The sequence below is a fragment of the Xiphophorus couchianus genome, chromosome 16, assembly GCF_001444195.1.
Source record: "Xiphophorus couchianus chromosome 16, X_couchianus-1.0, whole genome shotgun sequence".
NCBI classification, from domain to species: domain Eukaryota; kingdom Metazoa; phylum Chordata; class Actinopteri; order Cyprinodontiformes; family Poeciliidae; genus Xiphophorus; species Xiphophorus couchianus.
The window spans coordinates 8,696,822-8,719,344 of record NC_040243.1 but is presented as its reverse complement, the minus strand read 5'-3'; the positions used below and the strand labels follow the sequence as shown (position 1 = coordinate 8,719,344).

The window sequence follows — 22,523 nt, the reverse complement described above, 5'->3', positions numbered from 1 at the left end:
TTGCCAGGCAACTCAAGCTTCAGCCTGACAGAAAAGTCCCACAAGAACAGCAAAAAAGAGATTAAATAGTTTTGCCATGAAAAATATGTAAGATCTGTGATTAAGAAAAAAAATTATTTTAAACAGAATTTTAAGGTCTTAATTTTACATGAATTTAAGGATACATGGACAGCCTATATTAAACACTTTTAAAGCTAAGGATGTTGTTTATATTGTGTTTTCAAAAAGTTTAATTGTTCTTATCTTATCAACAAGCAATTAATGATGTAAAACCAGTTTCCCCAAAAGTGGTCTGCTGTTCTGAGATTAGCTCCATAAAAAAACATTGTTAGTGACAAGACTTGGATGATACACAGTTCTGAAAGCTTGGTTGTACTTTTGGCTAAATAAATTAGCTTTGTTGTTGTTTTTTCAGATACTGACTTTGTCCTTAGACCCTCTGGGCTGCATGGAACGCAAACAAAGCAGCATACTGAATCTGCCCCAGAACACTCCTTCAGCTGTGTCAATATTCGGATCAAATGGAGGTGTGGCCACTCTTCTGCTTTTAATCAAACTTGTATAAGATTAACATACTTTTGTTTTTATCTCTGATGGATTAGCTTTGTAAAAAAAAAAAATCCTTATTTTTCAGTAATGACCTTTCAACTCCATTTAAACCAAAGCGTCTAACACTGCAGACATCTTTAGGTTAAATATTTATAGGCTTTTGGCAGGGACTCTCCTGGAAGTGGTGTTGAAATATGATTCGGTTCCAGGTGACCTTATAAACTGTACACAAACGTTCCACTTGCTTGTTTATTAGAACCAGGGTCCATGATATCTGCAGCCGTCTGGCACACGACCTGTCTGCTGATGCCCTCAAATGCTCCACCACACTGCCAGAGCCTTGCCAGCTGGAGACGGCAGAGCAGCTGCTGAGGGCAGGCTGCCACCTTGTGGAAGGCAAATCGAGCAACCTGGACAACACAGAGGGAACTAGCTAGAGGAGTACTCTTGGTATCATCAAGTGGAAGAGAAAAGGTAATGAAAGTGGCTTTAAAATCGCTGATTACCAAGTTTTATCCCACAATTAGATTTCTTATGGCTACGCATCTTGTGATGGCTTATTTTTTGTCTCATCATTTTTTTTTTCCAAGAGGAAATGATTGTCCCTTCCTTTAGCTCGTTCTATAAAGGATATGGATAAAAGCAACTATAATCTTATGCGCATGTGTATACAATTAAAAAAATATTATACACACACGTTTCTGTCACTATAAGATTTCCTGAGGCTTGTTATGAAATAAGTTTGTCTGACTTACCCAAAAACCAAAGAAGGTGCAATAAAGAATTCAGCTTGAAGTTGAGGTATCAAATGAATCTTTTTAGGCTTAACTACTGACAAAATCAATTTTCAAATGTAGCATATGAAAGTTAATGTCTAACTACTGACAAAATCAATTTTCAAATGTAGTGTATGAAAGTAATTTTTTTTAATATATGTATACACATTTTCTTAAGGTTAATCAACATAATACCATGTTATCCATTTGATGTCTTGTCTGAGGAGAGCATCGATACTGCAGTGACATAAAAGTTCTTTACATACCGTAATTTCCGGACTATACTCCGCCACTTGTTTCAGTGCGATGTGTGCTCAATAGTCTGAAAATTACTTTAATGATTTTGCGGCACCTCCTTTACTGCTACGTGTACTCTCAAAACGACAAATCCATATAAATATTTCTTTAGAGATAAATCTAAATATAATTCAAGCCACTGTTTACCAATAAATATTTGTCCTCAACTGACATTTCAGATTCAGTGACATTTTCTGAAACCGAGCTGGGAACTTCTCCGGACAAAAATATTCACACAATTCGGATGAAAAATTATTTTAATTCTCAAGATGATAAAAATAATTTGTGAACTCTGTAAACCATTGCATAACTGTAGTGTAACAATTTAACAAGTGTTAACAAACTAGTAATACACTACAGTAAATGTGATACACAATCTTCAATGTAGAAAAAAAACCCATCTAATATTCTAAAGACTTGGACCTGCTTTTGTGTTCACAACACAAAAAATATCAATATACAAACAGTATAATTTCTACAATTATGAGAATAGATTTTCCTACATATCCATACAGCTTGTCACAAAGACGGGACATATTATAATCTATAAATAATGACTAAACTCACTGACATGAGATGCAGTTTTCTTAAATTTAACACAGTCTTTGTTAAATTTCCCATGTTACCCTGAAAAAAAGTATATTTCTTTAAATGATTTTAATCTGACAAATAGAAACTTGAAAACTTGCATTTTTAATGTTCTAATATATTTTATTGAATAGCAGTTCACAACTAAATGCTACATCATAATCAATTAACTGCGCTTCAAAATACCTAGTCTATTAGTTGGATATCTAATTTAGAACAATACATTCATTAATTCTTGGCTTTGATATTAAAATAACATGTCATAAATTTCTAGAGTACATAAACCAGCTGGTTCCACGTTTAGATTAATTTGACTTCCAACTAATAGTTTTGCTTAATTTGAACAGCTCCATACATCAAACTCATATAAATGTACAAGATTGCATAAATCTGGCTCCATTTTCATAAAGGTTAAGAAGAAAAATAAAATAAAAAAAGACACCACAAGTAACAACAATGCAACACAGATCAAACTATTCCAATGTAGAGCAGAGCATCATGATACATGTATTAATATTCATTTACAAGTCGTTCTATTTGGTGCTTCTCGTTACATCAAAAATAAAGACATTTTGGTGTTAAAATACCTCATTCAGAACAAATAATTCAGAAAAATTAAGTGGTTATGTATAGTTGGGGTTGTTGATCCTTTATGGCAAATACAGACAAAGATTGGCAGAGAATTTTTTTTTTCTTTTTTTTTAATCAAATTGCTGAAACAAGTCTCATTAGCTAAGCAATTTTCCTTTCAGTTCACATGGCCTAAATGCTCAGGACCATAAGCAATCACATTGTGGTCCACAAAAATTATTGTAAGGCACTAAAATTTTGATTCTGATTAGGGATGTATGTCTTCTTAAGTCAATTAACAATATGTAATTATTAAAGGCACAGATTTGTTTGAAATTAATTGGTCCATTAAGAGATAAAATAAGGAGGGAGGGACGCAGACTCGTAAGCTGCACAAACCAAATGAGTACCCATTTATGTAAATATTTTTTTTTAACAAACAGGCCAAGTGGATTTCTTGATAGACTTAAGACACCCACAGCAAATCAGTTAAACTTTTGTCTGGATCTGTCATCGATGCTTCACAATCATTGTCTGTCCTGGGAAAAAAAACAAGTAAATTTGACCATCACTTCAACAAATAAAACAAAAAATATGTAGATTAACACAGAAAGCACCTTACAGTCATTGTAGGCCTGCTATAACAATCAAAGTGCAAACCTACTAATTCAATAACTATTTAGATAAAGCAAAGTCAAACAAGATTTCTTTTAACACAGTACTGTAGTGAAGTTTATATGGCCACTTCAGAAGCACAAAGATGATTTACCAAAACATTTTCTTCACTGCAGACAACAATTAAACTGACACTGAATTTGCGCTTAACATCAGCCAGTAGAGAAAAATCTGGCATCAACCAAATGTTTTGTGAGGATTGGACTCATGCAGTTTTGAACATCTGTGTATAAACTTGTAAGTAAATTTAGGTAGGAAAGGATTTTATCTATTAAGGTTCTAGGTGATTTACCTCTTTTCTTCAACAAATTTAGACTTCTGGCAGAAGTTAAAACAATTATTAAGAGTAATGGAGAGAGAGAGAGAAAAAAATCAATGCAAGTCTTTGGTAAAACCGAAAACTCCATCAGACATCTAAGCAAAATGAGTTACTGACTCCAAGAGAATTTACATCCTACTGAATAAACATTAAAGCAAAAATCCATCCAAAAACAGAATTTCAGCTGCTCTTAAATGTTGGTCCTTCTTACAAATATTTTTTGTGCTTTCAACTACCATAAAAAACAGCTTATCTGGCCAAGGCTAGAGCATTATTTCAATTCTGTTCAAGGGTTGATTTTTTCCTCTACAGTGCACGCTATTTGGACAGCTACTAACACACCACTTTGGTTCATTTTGACATTTTCACACAAGACATCTTTAGTATTGTTGGCTCCACAGACAAAACAAAATAGACCAAAGGACTTTGTGAATTAGCTGCACTGTACACCCTTATCCAGTATACAGAAGATAACAAAGCCAACAAAAATATGATAGAATTTAATCAATTAATATAAAAACCCCCACAATCTATAGTAGTACAAGTCAATGACATCATTTTAAGTGACTTACAAAAGTACTGAAAATGTTTTCTCAAATGGATTTACAAATGAAGTCAATCAAAAAAAAAAAAAAAAAATTAAGATGCATAAGAGATTTTTTTATAGGTAATCAAATCTGAGTGGAGGTACAACATTCAAACATCTAAAAGTATAAGAAGAAACTACATTAATACCTTTTCCAGTAGCAGCGAAGCTTGCAGAAGTAATTAAGCCTTACTTACATTATTATAAGTCAATACAAATAACCTGGCAGTGTGACACAGTGCAGACATTTTTAGTACTTTTTTTGTAAGTGGTAGCTATATCGCATAACATGCAATACCAGGAGTTAAGCCTGCATTATATGCTGTAATATGGTCATAAAAATGCAAATAAAATTAATAATATTTTTCCTCTGAGTTGCTTAATTGTCATTTGTGAGAATGTAAACAATGCGTTATCCCATATTCATAAGTAGCAAAAAGTGTACTTTGAGATACATGATTTTCTACTGTTTTAAAGCAAGAATAAAAAGTTTGTCTTTTTTTTTTACACAGTAGAAGGTCATTTCAGATAGAGAAACTCAAGCGCAAGTCCTATGCAAAATCCGCCTCATGCTCAAAATTCTTCATTTACTGCAGAAATCTTTCACAAAAAATAAGTAACTAGACTGCTATAAAAAAAAAAAAAAAGCATTTTGCAAGTTTCTCTACAAATTTCATACGTCCTAGGCTTGCATACTCCCAAATGTAAAAATCGTAATACCTAATTTCAAATAGTTAAGCTGCACCAAAAGAGCACCACAACCAAGGAATGAGCTGCTGGCTGGTTAAGTTGGAGGAGAGTATGAAGGTTTTATTTTTTATTTTTTTTAAGGGTGAAGTCAGGACACAGGCACTGACAGTTTAAGTTCGAAATGTTCTTTTTTAATCTGCAGAAATACTTACTGGAATCTGGCCTAAAATATTGGAATATACTCATACACATGTAGTCATAAACATGTTGATACTGTTGCAAAGTTAAACACGCAGAAACCTGTGCACAAGCTTCGACTACTTGTGTTTTTTTGACAATTCTATACATAACCTTTAAAACTAAGGCAAGGCACTTCAGAGTCAGAGGCCGATATGTTCTAGACAAAGTCAAGAGGCTAGATTCCTACAAAAAGAAAAAAAAAAAATCACAACTTTAGGCTTAAACCAAATACATTTCATGCTTCTCTAATGAATAGTTTTTGTGTTTTTTTTAATTTCTACATAACAAAATGTACTGATTGAAAACCAGCTTTCAACATGTAGCATGTGCCTTACTGATATTACAGCTGCTGGTTATGCCTACAATGCAGTTTTAATTTGCACTTAATTGATTAAAATTTTATAAATCTAACTACAGTAGAAACTATTTAAGTACTTTTCTATGAAATTTTAATATGCAGAACCATGCTGTGATTTAACAATATGAAACAAGAAATATTCAAATGTTTCACAGTACACACAGAAGCTTCAGACATTAGCTTATGTAAAAAAAACAACAACAAAAAACAAATGTATAAATCTAAAACAAGACAATAGAATACCTACAAAACAACTTAAAGCAAATTACTATATACCAATTAGTAAAGTCCCAGGTTAACAAAGTGCTCTTCATAGGAAATCAAACTTCTTTAGAAACTTGGTCAAAATAATGATGTTTGACTGGTTGCATATAAAAAATGGTTAAATAGTTATTGTTTTTCAAATTGGTTTTATTTGCAGAAGAACAATTTTAATCTGTTGTACTCCTTATTTAAACAGTACTACTAAATGCGTTTCTTTTACTAGTGCAGAATACTCATAAAACCGTTTTTTGAATTCATTCAAATCAAATACATGTAATTGTTTGAGAATAATCTGTGTATTTATAACTAATTATTTCAGTTTCAGGGTTTAAACTTTAGATGTTCCGTGAAATTTTAAATGTAGGACTAATTAAGCAAAATGTATTTATTTTAAATTTACATGTATTTCTCTTAGTTAAAGAAACATTTGCGTTTTGCCCATTTTATGTTAAAACCCCAAGTTACTATGTGTGTTGAGGCTACTATTTACTAGATATTTGTTGAGCTAATTCTGATCATAGCAATGCATCTAAGTAAATAAACACCTAAATTAGCTTTATACTGGTTTCTAAAATATCCACTGAAAAACTACAGTTACATCCCCTTCAAATATATACCCAGGCAACTTCAAGTTCTTCCAAATTTCAAAATGCTGCCAGAAAAGAGTAAAAATCTAATCCCACTAACACAAATCCACACAGATTTGAGCGAGAAGACCTCACCGTGTTTACTGGTTAAACTGGGTAAACCTCAGGTCAGGTTTGTGAATCACAATTGTACTTCTGTTTTCTTTAAAGAATGATCATAATTTGAACTTAGCCAAAATGTAAGCATGATGCATCTAGATAAAATATTTTTTTACTTAAATGTCTGAGTTGTGATAGTAGACATGAGTTATGGGCGGGGAGCTAATGTAACATGTACATAACATGAGCAAAAATAAATGAATTCCATATATGTAACCTTAGTTATAATACTATCAGTTTTGTCAGTCAAACACCATTTTATTTGAATATATTTTAACCACTACAAGAAATTTGTTGTTTAGAAAATGCATTATCTATTAGTAATTTTCCAAAGGGCTAAGTCTTTAAATAGTACCTTGAGTTACTGTACATCACCACTTTAATATTTTTGTTCTACAATAAGGACATTCTGTATTACTAGGTGCACAGGTCTCACATAATACATAATGTTGGCAAGGTTGCAGAACAACGCAACGATCATGCTTTTGGCAAGCTATACATTTCTTTGACTGAAGCTGAAATATTACCTGTTGGGGGGAAAAAGAGAACTGGGATCAGCTGCAACCCAGGAAATTACAACTCATGTAGATTTGCAAAAGAAGCATGCTTGATGACAGACATGGATGTGTGGAACAGTTGAATGAGCCGTTTCAAAACTACGTAGTTGCTACAAATGAAATGTGTGAGATCTAGGCTTTCTTACCCCATCTATAAGGTCTAGGTCATTACGTAGCTGACTCTGGATAGAGTGAAGCTTTGACAAGGGGAGCTGCTCCAGCTCTCCATAACTACGGAGAAGAGGTGTTCCGGGGGTGCGACAAAGCATATCAAAGTTCCCCTTAAGCTCCTTCAGCTTGCGCTCTGTTTCTTCCCATTTCTGCTCTGCCAGCTGCCGCTCCGCCTCAGCGGTCTTCGCTTGTTCCTTTGCTTCAAGAGCATCCTTCTGACAAGCTTCACAGGCCTGGAACAAAGGCAGGCATTTTGTTATAAAAAAAAACAATGAGAAACTTCTATTAATAAAAGTTAATTTAACACATACTTACTTGTTTGACTTGATGCCAGGCCTCCTCCCATTGCTTGATCTTCCTCTTGGCTTCGTCCAGCTCTCTAAAAAGACGTGCCACATCCGCATTGCTGGTAGTGGAGGTTAGGGTGCTAAAAACTGGGGAAGGACTTGGTGAGAAGCTGCCACTTACAAAGTCCCAAATGTTGCTAGCTCCTCCATTTAAGCCTAAAAAAAGCATAGTTAAACATTATCAAAGTTTCTAACAAATGCTGAATGTTCTCAAATCCACTTGAGACAAAGTATCTACCGCAACCAGCTTACCCAGAGAGTTCTGGGAAGAAGAGGTGGGTGTTCCCAGTAAGCCATGTTCTTGTTTGGCCAGCATGTTTGAAGGCTGATTTGGCTGGGAAACGGTCCCAGACAGCAAAGACTGTGACAGCGACTGGGAGAGGGAGCTTAGCGGAGAGGTGGAAAGTGATGATGAGGAATTAAACGAGGACGAACGCGCCAGAGACCCTGGAATGTTGACAGGAGCAGATCCACCAAGCACCCTGTGACCTAAAGGAAAACGAAGAGTCAGAGAATTAGCAGCCATTTGATCCAACAGCCAACAGATTGCTTAAACAGACACGCCTTACTTGTCAGTCCTAAACCACCCTCTTGTTCCTCTAGTTCTTTTTCAAGAGATGCAACGTTGATGTCACTAAACTTGAGGTCCAGCGCTGACCCTGATGGGATACAATATAAATCAGATTAACAATTTAAAACAAAACCAAAAAAGGGTACAATTTCTCCCCGTCTTTACCTTTTACGCACACACTTACCAATGACAGACTCCACTGTGTTGCTTCCTGGGTAGAATGGAGTAGCTTTTGCATTCATTGTTGATAAGGTGGTGGGTGAAGAGCTATCCGAGCCAATACTAGAGGCCAAGCTGGATGTTATGCTGGAGGTAAAACTTGATGCCAAAGGGTTCCCCACAGAGAATACAGTGTTTTGTGTCTAAAAGTCGAACACAGAAAGCACAGCTTTTATTATCATATTCTTAAGTAAAACAAAATGTAGAAACCGTTAGAGATACAAACCTGCTTGTCTTGGTCCATCAATTTGTGATCCATGTGTCCCTTGCTCTTAATCTACAGATGAACAAGTGACACAAATGCAACAAACTTCAGCAATATAAGAGGTCATCCACATATCTAGTGTTTATTAAGAGGAATTATGATATAGAGAGAACAGATTAAAAATATATTTTGCCTTACTTTTGACTTCTTTCAAATTGCACCACAAGATAAGATTACAAATATTAACACCATTTAAGCAAAATTTTAAATGTACAACTCTTCAGCTGTCACAGTAAAAATAGCTTACATAAAATTCAAAAATGCTCAATATTAAACTATAAAAAGTTTAATTGACACTTTTCTTCTGGTATTCTGAAACCCAGGTGAGATGAAATGCCTTAAGAAATGAAATTAAAATGACAGTGTGAACAAAAGGCAAAATAAATTCCAGTTATAAAAATATCCTAAATTGGCAGGGTATTATCCTTTTCTAGATCTGAACAGAGTGATTCTATGTACCTGATCCTCACGTTCAAAGCCGGGAGCTTTGGGATAGTTAGACGTCAGGGGGGAGACACTGGATGTGGTGGACTCAGAACATAAACTAGTATTAGTTAGGGGTATTGGCCTGCTGATGGATCCCACTGGGGATAACAAACTGTCGCTTCCTGAGCTTGGTGTTACAGTGGCGTTACTAGAACATGAAACCTGAGAAAGAGAAGCGCACATGACTTCAACAAAATGATGATCAAAAATAACAAATGAAATAAAAACTGCTTTTTCAGACAAGCAACGCTGAATGAAATGAAAATATGTAAAGACTGAGCAATGAAATGTAAAAATAAAAGAAAAAAAGGCATGTATGATAAATATGAAATAAACAAAAATAAAGAACCTTAATTCCGCCTAGTAATTTTCCTATCACAGAACTGAAAACAAGAGGAAACATACATGTCCTACTTGTCCGTTGCTACTGGTTGCGTTGGTGCTGGGGTGAGCTCCACTGTTCCACTCAGAGATTGAACACTCAGAAAACTGCTGGGAGCCCAGCTGGGACTGTGAACTTGAATGTATTGCTGACAGCAACGAGCTCATGGTCTCTTCTGTAGAAGGAATTCCTGAAAAGAACCAAAGAACATCATTAATCTAAACCGTCAGTAAAATAAACTTTCGCTCTTTTCACACTTTTGTTCACAGTTGGAAAATACTAGAAAATGTTGAGTGGAGAATTATTGTGGTTACAAATAGCAACACACATTTATAAAGCTAGAAAGGGATACAAATGTAACTAGAAAAAGTGCAACATGTTTCACCTTTGACACATGTATGCTAATTTAGTTTTGGGATTACCCTGAAATGTTTATCATGCGCATCTTTAATGTCCTACTTGGAATCATGGTATAAAGTTATTCACCAAAATATATTATGAATAAGCTATCTAAGCTCTTTCATTTAAATTTGACCAGAATTCAAATTTAGTTCTAACACAATGTTACTATCAGCCGAAGTAAGTCAAGTTTATTTGTAAAGCACTTTTCAGCAACAAGGCAATTTAAAGTGGTTTTCATAATAAAAACATAGCACAAACAAAAAAAATTAGTTGCAATGGCAAAATAAAGATAAGTAATGAAAAGCTGCAATCCAGACTAGAATAAATCCAAGTTGCAGTATTTATCAATCAAGGCAGCTCTAAACAATTTTAACTCTAAACAACTCAGTGTTTCAGCAGTTTGTTCCAGATTAGAGGAGCATAAAAACTAAATTCTGGATAGATGCACATCCAGAATCTTCAACGTTCAATGCCCACAGCGTCCATGTTTTTTTGTTCTTTTTGTGAGTGGGCATTTTTTCCAAACAGCCAAACACAAGTTTGGCTGTGATTGACTAATACATACACTTGTATGAGAAACGTGTAGTAGTCTTCTTTCAGCCAGCTGACCACCAGTGTGCAACAGGTTGAGAAGGAGTACTGAGGTTACACATTCTGAAAAAATTCTGGTCACTCATTAAATCTCATTAAGAGAGATTTAAACCATGAAAATGGTATAAGGAAAACTTGAATGCTTTTTAAACTTTTTAAGGGCAGTAACTGGCCCATGCATAGTGTCTAGTTTTACAGATTATAAGGTTGGCTAATCCCATTCTAAAATAATAATAATAGTAATTTTAACGTCCTAAAGTTATACTTACTTTCTACATGTGCAAATGCACAAAATGGTCCTCTAGGACAATATCCTGTTTGCCGTTTATCATTGCATTTGGTGGATTTGTAGATCTGGAACAAAGTAAAAAAAAACAACAATCAAATATTAACAATGCAAAACAAAAACAAACTTGATTAGACAATCTCAAGTATGTGTCACAATCAAAACTTGTGACACATACTATTTGTGATACAAGAACTATTGCTGGCAGAATCTAAACTTATAAACTCTTTGATATTAAGGAGTTTCACAAATATTTTAATGAACTAAACAATTTTCTTTTAACTGACTAAAACAACATCTCACTCACCTCTGGGTGAAACTGCTGTTCAGTGCGAGAGTGACAATACTGGCAACTGTCTGCACTGTCACACTTTGATGGCTCACCCCATTCATCACCATGTTTCACGTTAGGGCAAGGAGTTGACCTGCATGACCAGAATCAGAAACGTTTCAATGCCAATAGGGACACACCATAATCTTTTCACTGTTAATAAATAGCTGCTCACCTGTATTTAAACTTTCTTGGATTTCGCCTTCGATCCCTGCTATTGTGGTAATGGGGGCACGCATAGCCCTGTCTGCATAGTCTTGGTGGCTTAGTACATTGATCTGTTTTATAATTGGCTAAAACAAAGTTGGTATCTGCAAAAGGAGAAAAATAAGGTTCAATCTCCTATATTATGTCAAGTTTGATCATTTACAGTTAAAGTGGGCTTTTATTGTAACCTTACTCCATATAAGTGGGGGATACTCACCTTTCCATCGGGGATCTTCAGTCAGAGTTTTTTCAATCATAGCCTGGCTGGCCAGTACACCAGGCTGCAGGTCAGGGATGCCTTCCCCAGATCCCAACTGGCCATTCTGCAGGGCCTCTTGTGCTTGTATCTCTCTGTGAACAAAGAAAAAAACTATTTCACTCTTATAACTTAAAAGAATACTACAAGTATTCCATACGCTGTGAAAGACAACTGTTAACAGAAATATCTTTTTTTCTTCAAATATTATTTGCTTTAACATTTTAATGTTATTCCTTTCCCTCGCAAAAATGGGTTTTCTTGTTGCACTGTGCACATGAGAAAAGGTCATCACTTGCTTTACACGTCACCTGATATCATAGACTGGAGGTCGGAGATCATGTGGTCCGTGAGCAAAAGCACAGTGGAGGCCATTCTTCACACAATGCCCTCGAGCGTCCGTCTCATGGATACAAGTGCCAGTCTTGTAATATCGTAGATGGTACTTGCGCTCTGTGTCACCAGTGGTGCGGTGTAAATATGGGCAACTAAGAAAGCAAGCGCACAGAAAATTCAGATATTTAATCAACTAGTTGAAATGAAAATATTTTCATGAGAACAACTTGACTGCAAGTGCAAAGAGAAAAATGAGTCTGCAACTTTAGGAAAACATAATTTGTCAAGATAATTAATAGAAAGACCAAAATCATTCATTCATGTACAGGGACTTCACATCTTCATAAATGGAAGAAACTATTCTAGTTGCAGATTTTTTTCCCAACAGATTGTGCTTTAAAGCTTAAGGAAATGTGTGACCAGCAAGCCTATTGAATAAACCAATTTTTTTCTTTCTTGAGCTAGAGTTGCTATAGCAACACACAAGGTCATACGAAAATAGCTTTTAATACAGAGCAGGAACTGTAAGGATTGCAGTGTACTGTATATTTTTCATTAACTGAATGTTAACCAATCAATTAACATTCAGTTAATTTATTGGTTGCTCTTAATTAACTGTCATAGAGCAAAGCTGCACTAATTGGTGAGACACTGTCAGCCCTTTTAAAATTTCCTCTACAGAGTCATTTTAGCAGGCAATTCTGAAACTATTTCTACACCCTTAAAATAAGAATTTAGCAGATATTTTCCTCTGTTTTAGCAAACAGCAAAATGTGTTTACAAGGAAATGAATGAAGATAAATACACATCTTACTGTAAACAGCATTGTGGGAAAGTAGCACTTTTGAAAATGTGATGTTTTGAGAACAATTTCATCAGTTTAGCTGGAAAAGCATAATAAAGGCTGTAGCAGCATATGTATTGCTCTATTGTGCCTTTTATGCATTCTTTCCCATAGTAAAGGTCTGCTTTCCCCAATAGAGGGTGTAGTCATTTTGCAAGGGTTATGTACATGGATCTGGATGTCCTGACAACATCTAAAGCAGACCTTCCTGACAGACGTCTGACAAAAACAGCTTGATGTAGTTAAAGAATTTTTTTACTTTTAAACAAATTCATCACCTTTCAGTTCACATTTTCAAATACCTATACAACAAAAACTAATAGTGGGCACAAATCACAGTTTTACTTCCAGTTTTGGGCTTGGGTTTTGACAATTTACAATGATTACTTAAAGTGAATAGAAAACCTTTTGTGTCATTGTAAATAACACACAATAATCTATTTGGAAGACAGAGACTATTCTCAATTAACTTTTTTTTAATTCCTGTTTGCAATATAACACAAGCTTATTGCTAAAGGTTTGTTCAGATAAAACTGCGTTTCATTTAGTAGTACAAGCTGCTTTAATAAGTAAGCTTGTGCTTAATTAGTCCCTATAGAGTCCAGATTCCATCAAGTATTTTTAAATTTTTTATCTGAATTAAGAAAATGAAACTATAACCCTGAATTTGTAAAACAAAGTAAAGAGAACATTGTTTTGTTTAAGGGATAATGTTCTTCCATCATTGTTTTTAAATGGGGAAAATGTATTCCACGTAAGGATTGTGACATTTTGGCTAAATAAAATGACCATCATTAACATATGAAGGCATTTCTCTTAAAACTTTTATTATATCATTTGCCAAACTTTCCATTACAAAATCTAAAATTGTTTCTGAAATTGAATATTTTTATGACTTCACACTTCACTATGACATTTCACAGATTTCAATATTTATAAATGTAGGGACATTCACAACCCCAGAATTTGATCTTTTAAGAAAGTGTAGTTGCATGCAAACATAACATTATGCAGTTTTAATAATACTCTTTCAGAAAGATTGTTTTAACATCAACCTGTATTGATAACTTTGATAATTTGTAAAAGCTCACTCTTTGAATCTTCAAACAGAATCTATGCCCATTTAACAAAAATAAACAGCCGATTTACAAATAAAATTGATTTAAGGATGTGGTCAAAAGGACTCCTATTTCCACATATGAAACGGACACTCCCACCTCTGCAACTTGGTGTTTATTGTAACGGAGACTTACTCATCTCCATCCGGACAGATGCCTGTGGTCTCGTCGTATTTCGTGCAGTACACGTCGGGGCTGTAGTTAAAAGTCCCGTCTCTTCTCCTGATGGGTCGCCTTCGTCGCTGGTTTAGAAAATGCCAGTGAAAGCAAGTAAAGGGTCTGTGCTGCGTACACTTGTGCTGGAGGAACAACGGGCACTGCTCCGTCCTGAACTCCTTCAAGTATCTGCGGCAGCGAGAGGAACAAACCAAAGTAGTCTCGTTAGACGAGCTTAAGAACGGCTTTCCAGTCACCACCGAGTGGACGAAAGCAAAAGGGAAAACCACAGCGATGCGTCGTGTTTGGTTGGTCGTGCTGTAGCTTACTACTACAGAGTATTTTGGGTCGCTAACGTTGGCTCCGCTATTCTGAGAGCCAGCTACGCATTGTTTTCCACGTAGCACTTGTTCACAACATCTGAGCGTACGTCTAGAACTGTGCGTAGAAAGAAGGAACTTAAAATAAGGCCGAGCTATTTACAAGCAGAATGGTTAGCGAGTTCTTGGCTAATCATTTAGCAAGCCGAGAAGTCTGAATAATGCTTAATACATCATTCAAAACTCGATTCAAAAACGTAAACCATCCAACAACGGGCTGTTCGGCAGCAAAGCAAATGAATACGTCCGTCTTCCCTGTCTTGGCGCTGGTGTTGTTAGCAGTCGTTGTTTGCCATGTAACGTAAGGCAGTCACAAAGCCAGGAAAAGCACCATGTTTTGAACGCACATTCGAGAGTTGAGGAAGGCCAGGCGTGCAAACGCGTAAAGGTGCATGCCCAGCTGGCATTTTTTACAACAATTATTTTCCCCAATACTTCGCAGCAGCATTACTCACGTATAGTGGGTAGGTTTCTCGGTTTGAGGAGACGCATTGGCCGCCGTTTTCGAAACCGACGGCATTTTCAGTCAAAACAAAGAAGTGCGCATGCGCTCGGATCTGTTGCTCGTCTGCAGGCATGTCCGCCTACACGACAACACTGCAAACGGAGATACGGACGTAAGGAAGCGCAGAAAAACATCAGAAAGCTTCTTTTTATTGCTACCGAATAGGGTGGAAATTATTTTTTTTTCTTTGAGTGGACATATTTGGAAAGCGTATTTATTTATAGCTCAATAAATAAATAGTTGTTACGTAAATTGCTTAAAGTTGCCTGAGTTGTTTAAATCACACGACCTGATGAATTATCATGTCTGAGTTGCTGAGTTACTTTTCAATTTATCACGTGACATTTTCCTATTTGACTCAATAGTATTTTACAGCCTCATTTGAAAATAATAATTAATATAGAGTTATTTGTGAATGTCTTCATGGTGTTATGGAGCATATTAAATAATGGATTCTGTTGTTCATCAGCTAAAGGATGAAAGACAGCAAATGTAAAACCAAATCCTGCCAGTACACCTGAAATTTATTTCTGGTTCATCTGACTTGATGACAGATTGTCAAGGCCAGTGAATGCTAAACTTAAATTAAATAAAAAGATGCCTCAATAAACCGCACATTTATGCAATCAGATTATTGTAGATTTCTACCTTTTGTGTTTTTTTCTTTGTTAAATGTTTCTTTTTTCAATTGGCATTTGCAGGATATGTAAGTAACAGCATATGTGGAAAATGTCAATTTTTTGTATTATGAAAACCTGGTATTTTACAATAAGTGTATAAAAAACTATGATTAAGTCTGATGATTGGTCTTCTTCCACTTCAAAGACATCAGTGTCTTTCTTCAAGAAAACAATTTTGTTTTTGCATTTCTTTAACCTGCTATTTACTGAAAAAATCAATTTGAAACTTCAGATTCTTTACTTCCTCTAAACATCCAATTTCTGTTTTCCTTCTGAATCTGGAAGACCAATCTGTTCAACACTTATTCTTCTGAGTGGTTTAAATATACAAATGCAATTATGTGCCGGATCTATTATTCAGTTGTTGAAGTCCATCAGGTTCACATTCTTGTAATCATGCATAAGCCCTGGCTTACCCTGTTGTAATTACTTTGACAAACCCCACCCAGGCTCAGTTTACAGTTTGACAATGTCTAGCACCTTTTCACACTCCACACAAACATTTAAAGGTGAACCTTTACACATAAAACAACGTTAAGGCATATAATTGAAGCAGCTCTATAGAGAATATTCTATTATCTTAAAAATACTTAAAAGACACAATCTGCTTTAAGTTCTGAGAGACTAAAACACAAACTAAGAGGTTTGGTTCATTTTGCTTTGCTACAACGTCATGCAGAAGGAAAAATGTCTCAGACTCTTTTTTTTTTTACTTCCTGTGACATCAGCCGCCACAAACCCTTAACCTTGCTCAGTAGTCTCAGCTGTTCATAGAGTCCACATTCAAGCTCTTCTCACAGCCTGTCAGATGAGTGTGTTTTCATGTGTGCAGATGTGATGGCTTGCTTCTCCTCAAATTCTGAACATGTGACCACAGAGGGTCCTGTTCATATCAATAACCTTGACAACCTGCTTTGCATTATTAGTTGAGTGACTTCCTGTAGCTAGATCCCCAGTGGTGCTTATAAATTATTGCACACCCTTTAAATGTGATTACTTTCCAGCTACACCAATACATCCTTAAAAATGTACATAAATTAAAACAGAAACTTTACGACCTAATTAAGGCAGTAAAACTGTTGTGTGTTAGAAATATTTATTCTATTATAAAAAAAATCATACTTAGAATGATGCACTGCAGTGAGTTTTGTAATTTTCAATCACTGAAAGAATCCTAAACATGGTGTTCCCAGGACACTTACAGCTGGAATAACAGTTTGTGGGTTGGACTACTGTTTTTTCCCAGTCAGAGAAAAAAATAAAAACAATAAAGTATTTTTGTATCCTTACCGCACGACACACTAACTACTTTTAAATTGTCGAAATCAGAAAAAAGAACTACAATTTTTTTTTAGATTTTGCATCAGCTTCAAACTCTGAGTTGGTTGGATTACAAGTTTAAATGTTTGCTACCAGTAAGCAAATTTTTCTGCAAACAACACTTGATTATTTTTAATAAATGGTAGGAGGATTGGAGCAGTCCAGAACTGCACGACTAACCCAAAAATTTTATGTCGGTTCAAGCTATTTTATTTTTTTGGCAAGAAGGGAAAAAAAGAGTAGCTTCAGATCATAAATAGACATAACATGGAACTATGCAAATAAATTATGAAATAGTGCTAAAGATAAACTTAATGACTGTGGATTCATGTTTTTAATATGCATTATTATTTTGCAAAAAGCAGCTATGTTTGAACGCTGACAAATATGCTTTTTCAGTCTTTATTTCTCCATGCCAAACATCACCTGCCTCTTCTCACCACCCTCAACTTAACAAGATCTGACAAAACAAATCAACAGCCAGCTTTTTATTCACTTGCAATAATGTTAGAATTTTTTACAATATGTTTAAACATTTGTTTTTAATTTAAGATCACAGAACAAGAAAACAATGCGGTCAAAATTTATTAAGGTCATCAAGGGTTACGTCATCTCAAAACGTGACAGTGATTAAAATTTTCTATAAATAGTAATAAAATAAAGGTGATAACCAACAGAGCATACAAAACATTGTTTTAAGGTGTTTAGGCAGATATTTCTCGAAAAGTGGGAACAAGTCAGGGATGTGAATGTTTATTTGGAATAATCTAGGCAAAGTTTGACTATATGATGATATTCTGCTCAACAAAACAGAGTTAGAATATTGTATAAGACAGACGCATAGACAATACAGATTATATTTGCTGTGTCTTTGACTGTTCTGCGTTTGTAAGGCTGCATACTCATAATTCACGGATTCATGGTACACATGTGTAAGCTTCTTGCTAAAGGCCATTTTTACTTTATATACTGGAAGGGAAATGTGGTTTTGGTAATTGAAATGACCCTTCCAGCTCCAGTAGCTCAAATAGATAACCTGATTAGATTCAGTGTGATGGAACATTTCCTCTATGAGACGGCCTTGAAAGAGCCTCTGATTTCTTACAGGTGATGGTACAGGAAATGTTCAGGGAGGTTTGTATGTTGGATAGCAACATACAACACCTTATTTTTACTTATCCTGAGCAAAAGCTTCCCTCTTTGTTGTTAGAAATCAGTTCCCTTTATCTTTGCCACAGCAATTCTTGAAAGGAAACCAACTTTAAGTCAAAAAGAAACACTTCAACACACTCATAGCTTATCTTCTTAAGAACACACACAAACTCGTCTTTTTATTCCTACTTGAGAGGGGGTTTTTTTGTTCATAAAGCAAGCAAATTATCTAAGGCGCAACCGGATGAAGCTGAGTAACTCTAAAAGAGAATAACTATCTGACTGGAATATGAAAAATTTTATAGAGTAAGTTTATTTAAAAACTGTCCTAGTTATTTCAATCACACTTCTGAAACTTTGTCCCTGACAGAGAGGTGTAAATCAAGGCTGTGGTGGCAAAAGCGATTCACTACTGACCAACCGGCCTTCTGCTTGACAAAGAGACGCAACTTGTCCCTGAAGGTTTCTCCGAGAAAGCTGTAGATAATGGGGTTGAGGCAACTGTTGGAGAATGCCGCCAGGTTAACAATGTGACCTGTGAGCGGGTAGTTGTGCCACAGGGTGGTAGCAGTCCTCTTCGATGGGTTGGCTGTTCCCTGCAGCAGCTGGATGCTAATGAAGACATTTTCTGGTAACCAGCAGATGAAGAACACCAGAACCACCACCACAATCATCCGCAGAGCTTTCTGCCGCCGGGGCCACAACCCACGGTGCTTCTGGGCTCTCATGAGGATTCGAACAATCAGGGAGTAGCATAGACCGATAATGGAGAAGGGGAGCAAAAAGCCAATGGTCACCTCCAGCCACTGGATCTCAAAGACATTGGCGAAGCAAAAATGCACCTCACCCCTGTGTTGAGTCTGTACTATTGTGAAAGGTAGAAGGGTGGCAAAGATAGAGGCCATCCAGATGAGACCACAGCTCACCTTGGCATGCTGCATAGTTCTCAATGGGCAGCTGCTCATGGAGCTGGCCAAGGCGATGTATCTGTCAAAGCTCATCCAAGTTAGGAAGAAGATACTGCTGTACATGTTGATCTGGAGGAAGAGGGACATGAAGGTGCAGAGGATGGCGTAGTCGTAGTATTTTTCATTTAGGTTAAAAACCTCAATGAGGGAATCTGCCACCAGGATGAGGTCAGCCACAGCCAAATTCACAAAGTAGAGATCAGGAATGGTCATCTTCTCTCTGTGGGTCAGGTTTACCACCAAAATCAGGATGTTTCCAATAAATCCAATTGGAAAGAGAAGGATAGTGTACAGGCAGGATAAGAAGAGGCCAATCATGTAAAACTGGTATTTTTCATAGTTTTCACTTGTTGTGCTGTTTCTGAATGAAGTGTTCAATTCCTCCGTAGTGTTATTATATATCCAAATCAAAGCAGATGACCTCCCTTCCATACTGATTTTGGTCAACCTGTTTTAGATCAAAAGCCACATGTAAGTCACATCCAGCAGCTACATCATGACACCAAACCAGTTCCCAGTTTTCTCTCTTTGAAGGGAAAGTCATCTATGCTGTATTGACATGCTGACAGAAGTCAAGCTAGTAAAACATTTATGGGATATTTGACCCCATATTGACATCAAGTTTCATCTGCCAGTAAGTTTGTGATGAAAAACAGAAGGACCTCCATGTCTCGAAATCAACTTTGACTTTTGCCTCGGACGAGGCGCATTGTTCCAGTTGTTGAACGTGGGATCGGGAGATTAAGAAGGGTTTTTTTTTCTCCTCTTTTGAGTCATCTGATTGGAGTGCTGCTTTGTTCCGTGGATCTTTATTCAGTGAGAAAAGCCTTGAGATGCTACTGCTATAACGCCTAAGCTGTGGAAACAATACAAGGGAAGTAATTAGAGAACAAAACATTTAAAAATCAGCAATCACAAACCCATGTTATTCAACACTTTTAAAAAGATTAACGTTATTCGCAATCAACTTGATGGCGGCTTTTATAAGGTAGAAAAAAGGCAGACTGTATAAGCATATTAACATTCATGTCTTGGACTTAAACAGATGCATTGAAATCCTGCTTTAAATACAGACAGTTCAAGCCCCCTCCAACTTGTCTGTGCAACTTGATGACTATTTGTTTGTAAAATGAATGAAAAAAAGCATATTTACTTTTAATAATCCTTGTTTTTGAGCTCGGCATTCATCACATGCGTGCACACACACATATATACACACACAGTCTAAATCAAATTTGTTTTCTATTGAAAAACATACTGGATCATCTTTAGACCCAAAATCACAGACTCTTCCCATAATATCATTTTGTATTTGGTAAACATGACCTTTGATATTTACAGTCTTCTGGGATTTATTTATTCCTCACAGAAGTAATTTAAAACCGGAATAATAAATAAAAGTATGAATGGGTTGGAAGTTGTAGGAAATAGAATATTTATTCAGTAATTTTTTTTTTTAATTCCTTTTGGCAATCTTTGAAGTATTTAATAAATAAAAGTCACACTTTATGTTAGTTAATCATGTTGGTCAACTACAAAGAACACAGACCTCAAGAACGTCATAAGAACTTTGATATTAGTAGAATGACTTTTATTTCTTTTTCTAACACAAATACTCTCATAACATTTTGTAAGGGCAGTTTTCTATGTAATTTCAGTTTGTTTCCCACCAAAGAAAAGCCATTACGTAAATGTTCTCAGAGAAACTGCAATTAAGAGCTCCAGACATTTATTACAGAAAATGACAGCTAGCTGATAAGATAACCTAAAACTTAAGCGACCAGTTCTCTCAAGACAAGAAATAAACTCCACCTATCTTCATTTTCTGTGTATCTACAGAACGTATAAAGGTGAGATTATTATTAATCACACTTACTTTATATTTGGGATGTATTGCTTCTCCATGCTTGTCCAGTGAAGAGTCAGAAAGCCAAAGATTTGGAAATCCCACTTCCAGGCTTCTCTTCTGCACCACCTACCGTTTGGCCCAGCCCTTCCTGGGGATGAGAGGAGGGCGGGGAGAGGCAGGAGATGATCTGACTCCCATGTTTTGCCATCATGCTTCATCTGCCTGCCTTCATCTGTTTGTAGTTTTAGTGTCTCAACACAAGGGTTGAACAGGGAACAGCTCCAATCTTCAGAACTCAGCATGCTGATTATAACACAAAACAAAGTCTGATCAAAATGTAGGTGCTATGGGGAGTTTGCCTTGTGAGGGTTGTGTTGCTGTGGCAACCACTTACATTTTTTGCTGTATTTGTTCACCGGGATTGCCCAGCTTTTAGTGTTAAAGGCCATGTAAACACCTGCCTTGCGCCCCTGTTTTTGCAGCCATATGCTAGCATGACAAATCAAAAGTTGACATGATGTACATCATCATGCTGTGATGGAAAAGTCAGATTTAATGTTTAATTAAATATGATGTTGGGTGCAACAGTCACGTTTAGATTGAGGGGTAGACTGTAAGCTTTCACCCTCAATCAGTGCAAAACAGAGCAGGCTCTTTGCTCCAGGCCAGGCTAACACTAACACATCATAATTCTAACTACGTTATGTGTCCAGACTGAGACCGCTGAGACCAGTTGTTGTGGAGTCAGAAGGTGTGGTGTTTTTTTAACAACTGGGAGGCATTAATGAGGATGGGTACATTGACTACAGACAAACAATAACCATCTACTTTATCCAAGATATTTTTAGCTATGTTGAGCAGAAATGCAGAGCATGAAGGACGTATTCAGAGAGTGTCGCCTTTTCTACAGTCTGTGCTACAATTTTACTTCAAAATTAATTTTCATTCAAATTTCTATGCAAAATGTCAGATAAAGAACAAATGAAAAAAAGTTTCTTAATTTTTTTCTTTTCTTTTACAAATTTGTTGAAAAAAGTAAGTACTCACAGCCGTGGTCATGTCACAGAAAATCAGGTGTATCCTGTTTCCACCGATCAATCATCCTCAACAAGCATTAAGAGTTCACCTCTGCTGAGTTCATTATTAGAACAAGATCTAAAATGAGGCACACTTGTCTATATAATACCTCATAGTTAAAACTACATGTCAGAGTAGAAACCACGTAATGAAGTCAAAGGAACAGGATTGTGTCAGGGCATGAATTTGAGGAAGCACACAAAAATATTTTGGCAGCATTAAACATCCTGAAAAACACTGTGGTCTCCATTGTTTGTAAATGAAAGAGGTTTGGAACCACCAGGACCCTCCCTAGAGCTCACTCCCCAACCAAGCTAAGTAATCAGAGAAGAAGTGCCTTGATCATAGAGGTGGCCGTGTAGGCGGACCTCCAGTAGTACTTAGTGGAGATGGGAGAACTAGTCAGAAG

General features: G+C 36.1%; 2 protein-coding genes across 4 annotated transcripts; both read right to left on the bottom strand.

Moving 5' to 3' along the window:
• Nucleotides 1-2,312: 2,312 nt before the first annotated feature.
• Nucleotides 2,313-15,167, bottom strand: unkl (unk like zinc finger). Of its 2 annotated transcripts, XM_028042240.1 has the most exons (16): nt 15,019-15,167; nt 14,163-14,372; nt 12,041-12,217; nt 11,691-11,824; nt 11,442-11,577; nt 11,243-11,360; nt 10,919-11,003; nt 9,680-9,846; nt 9,248-9,436; nt 8,750-8,800; nt 8,489-8,666; nt 8,303-8,392; nt 7,986-8,222; nt 7,702-7,889; nt 7,362-7,619; nt 2,313-7,185 (listed from the first exon to the last, which is right to left on the bottom strand). In XM_028042240.1, the coding sequence occupies exons 1-16, from the start codon at nt 15,081-15,083 to the stop codon at nt 7,030-7,032; spliced, it is 2,439 nt and encodes an 812-aa protein (XP_027898041.1). In that variant the 5' UTR covers nt 15,084-15,167; the 3' UTR covers nt 2,313-7,029. The 2 variants fall into 2 exon arrangements, with proteins under 2 accessions (XP_027898041.1, XP_027898042.1); XM_028042241.1 differs by lacking the exon at nt 9,248-9,436.
• Nucleotides 15,168-17,637: 2,470 nt separating this feature from the next.
• On the bottom strand, nt 17,638-22,262 carry gper1 (G protein-coupled estrogen receptor 1). 2 transcript variants are annotated; one of them, XM_028041355.1, is made up of 3 exons: nt 22,085-22,262; nt 21,065-21,340; nt 17,638-20,044 (listed from the first exon to the last, which is right to left on the bottom strand). In XM_028041355.1, the coding sequence occupies exon 3, from the start codon at nt 19,618-19,620 to the stop codon at nt 18,562-18,564; it is 1,059 nt and encodes a 352-aa protein (XP_027897156.1). In that variant the 5' UTR covers nt 19,621-20,044; nt 21,065-21,340; nt 22,085-22,262; the 3' UTR covers nt 17,638-18,561. The 2 variants fall into 2 exon arrangements, with proteins under 2 accessions (XP_027897156.1, XP_027897155.1); XM_028041354.1 differs by having other exon boundaries at nt 21,065-21,185.
• Nucleotides 22,263-22,523: the final 261 nt, after the last annotated feature.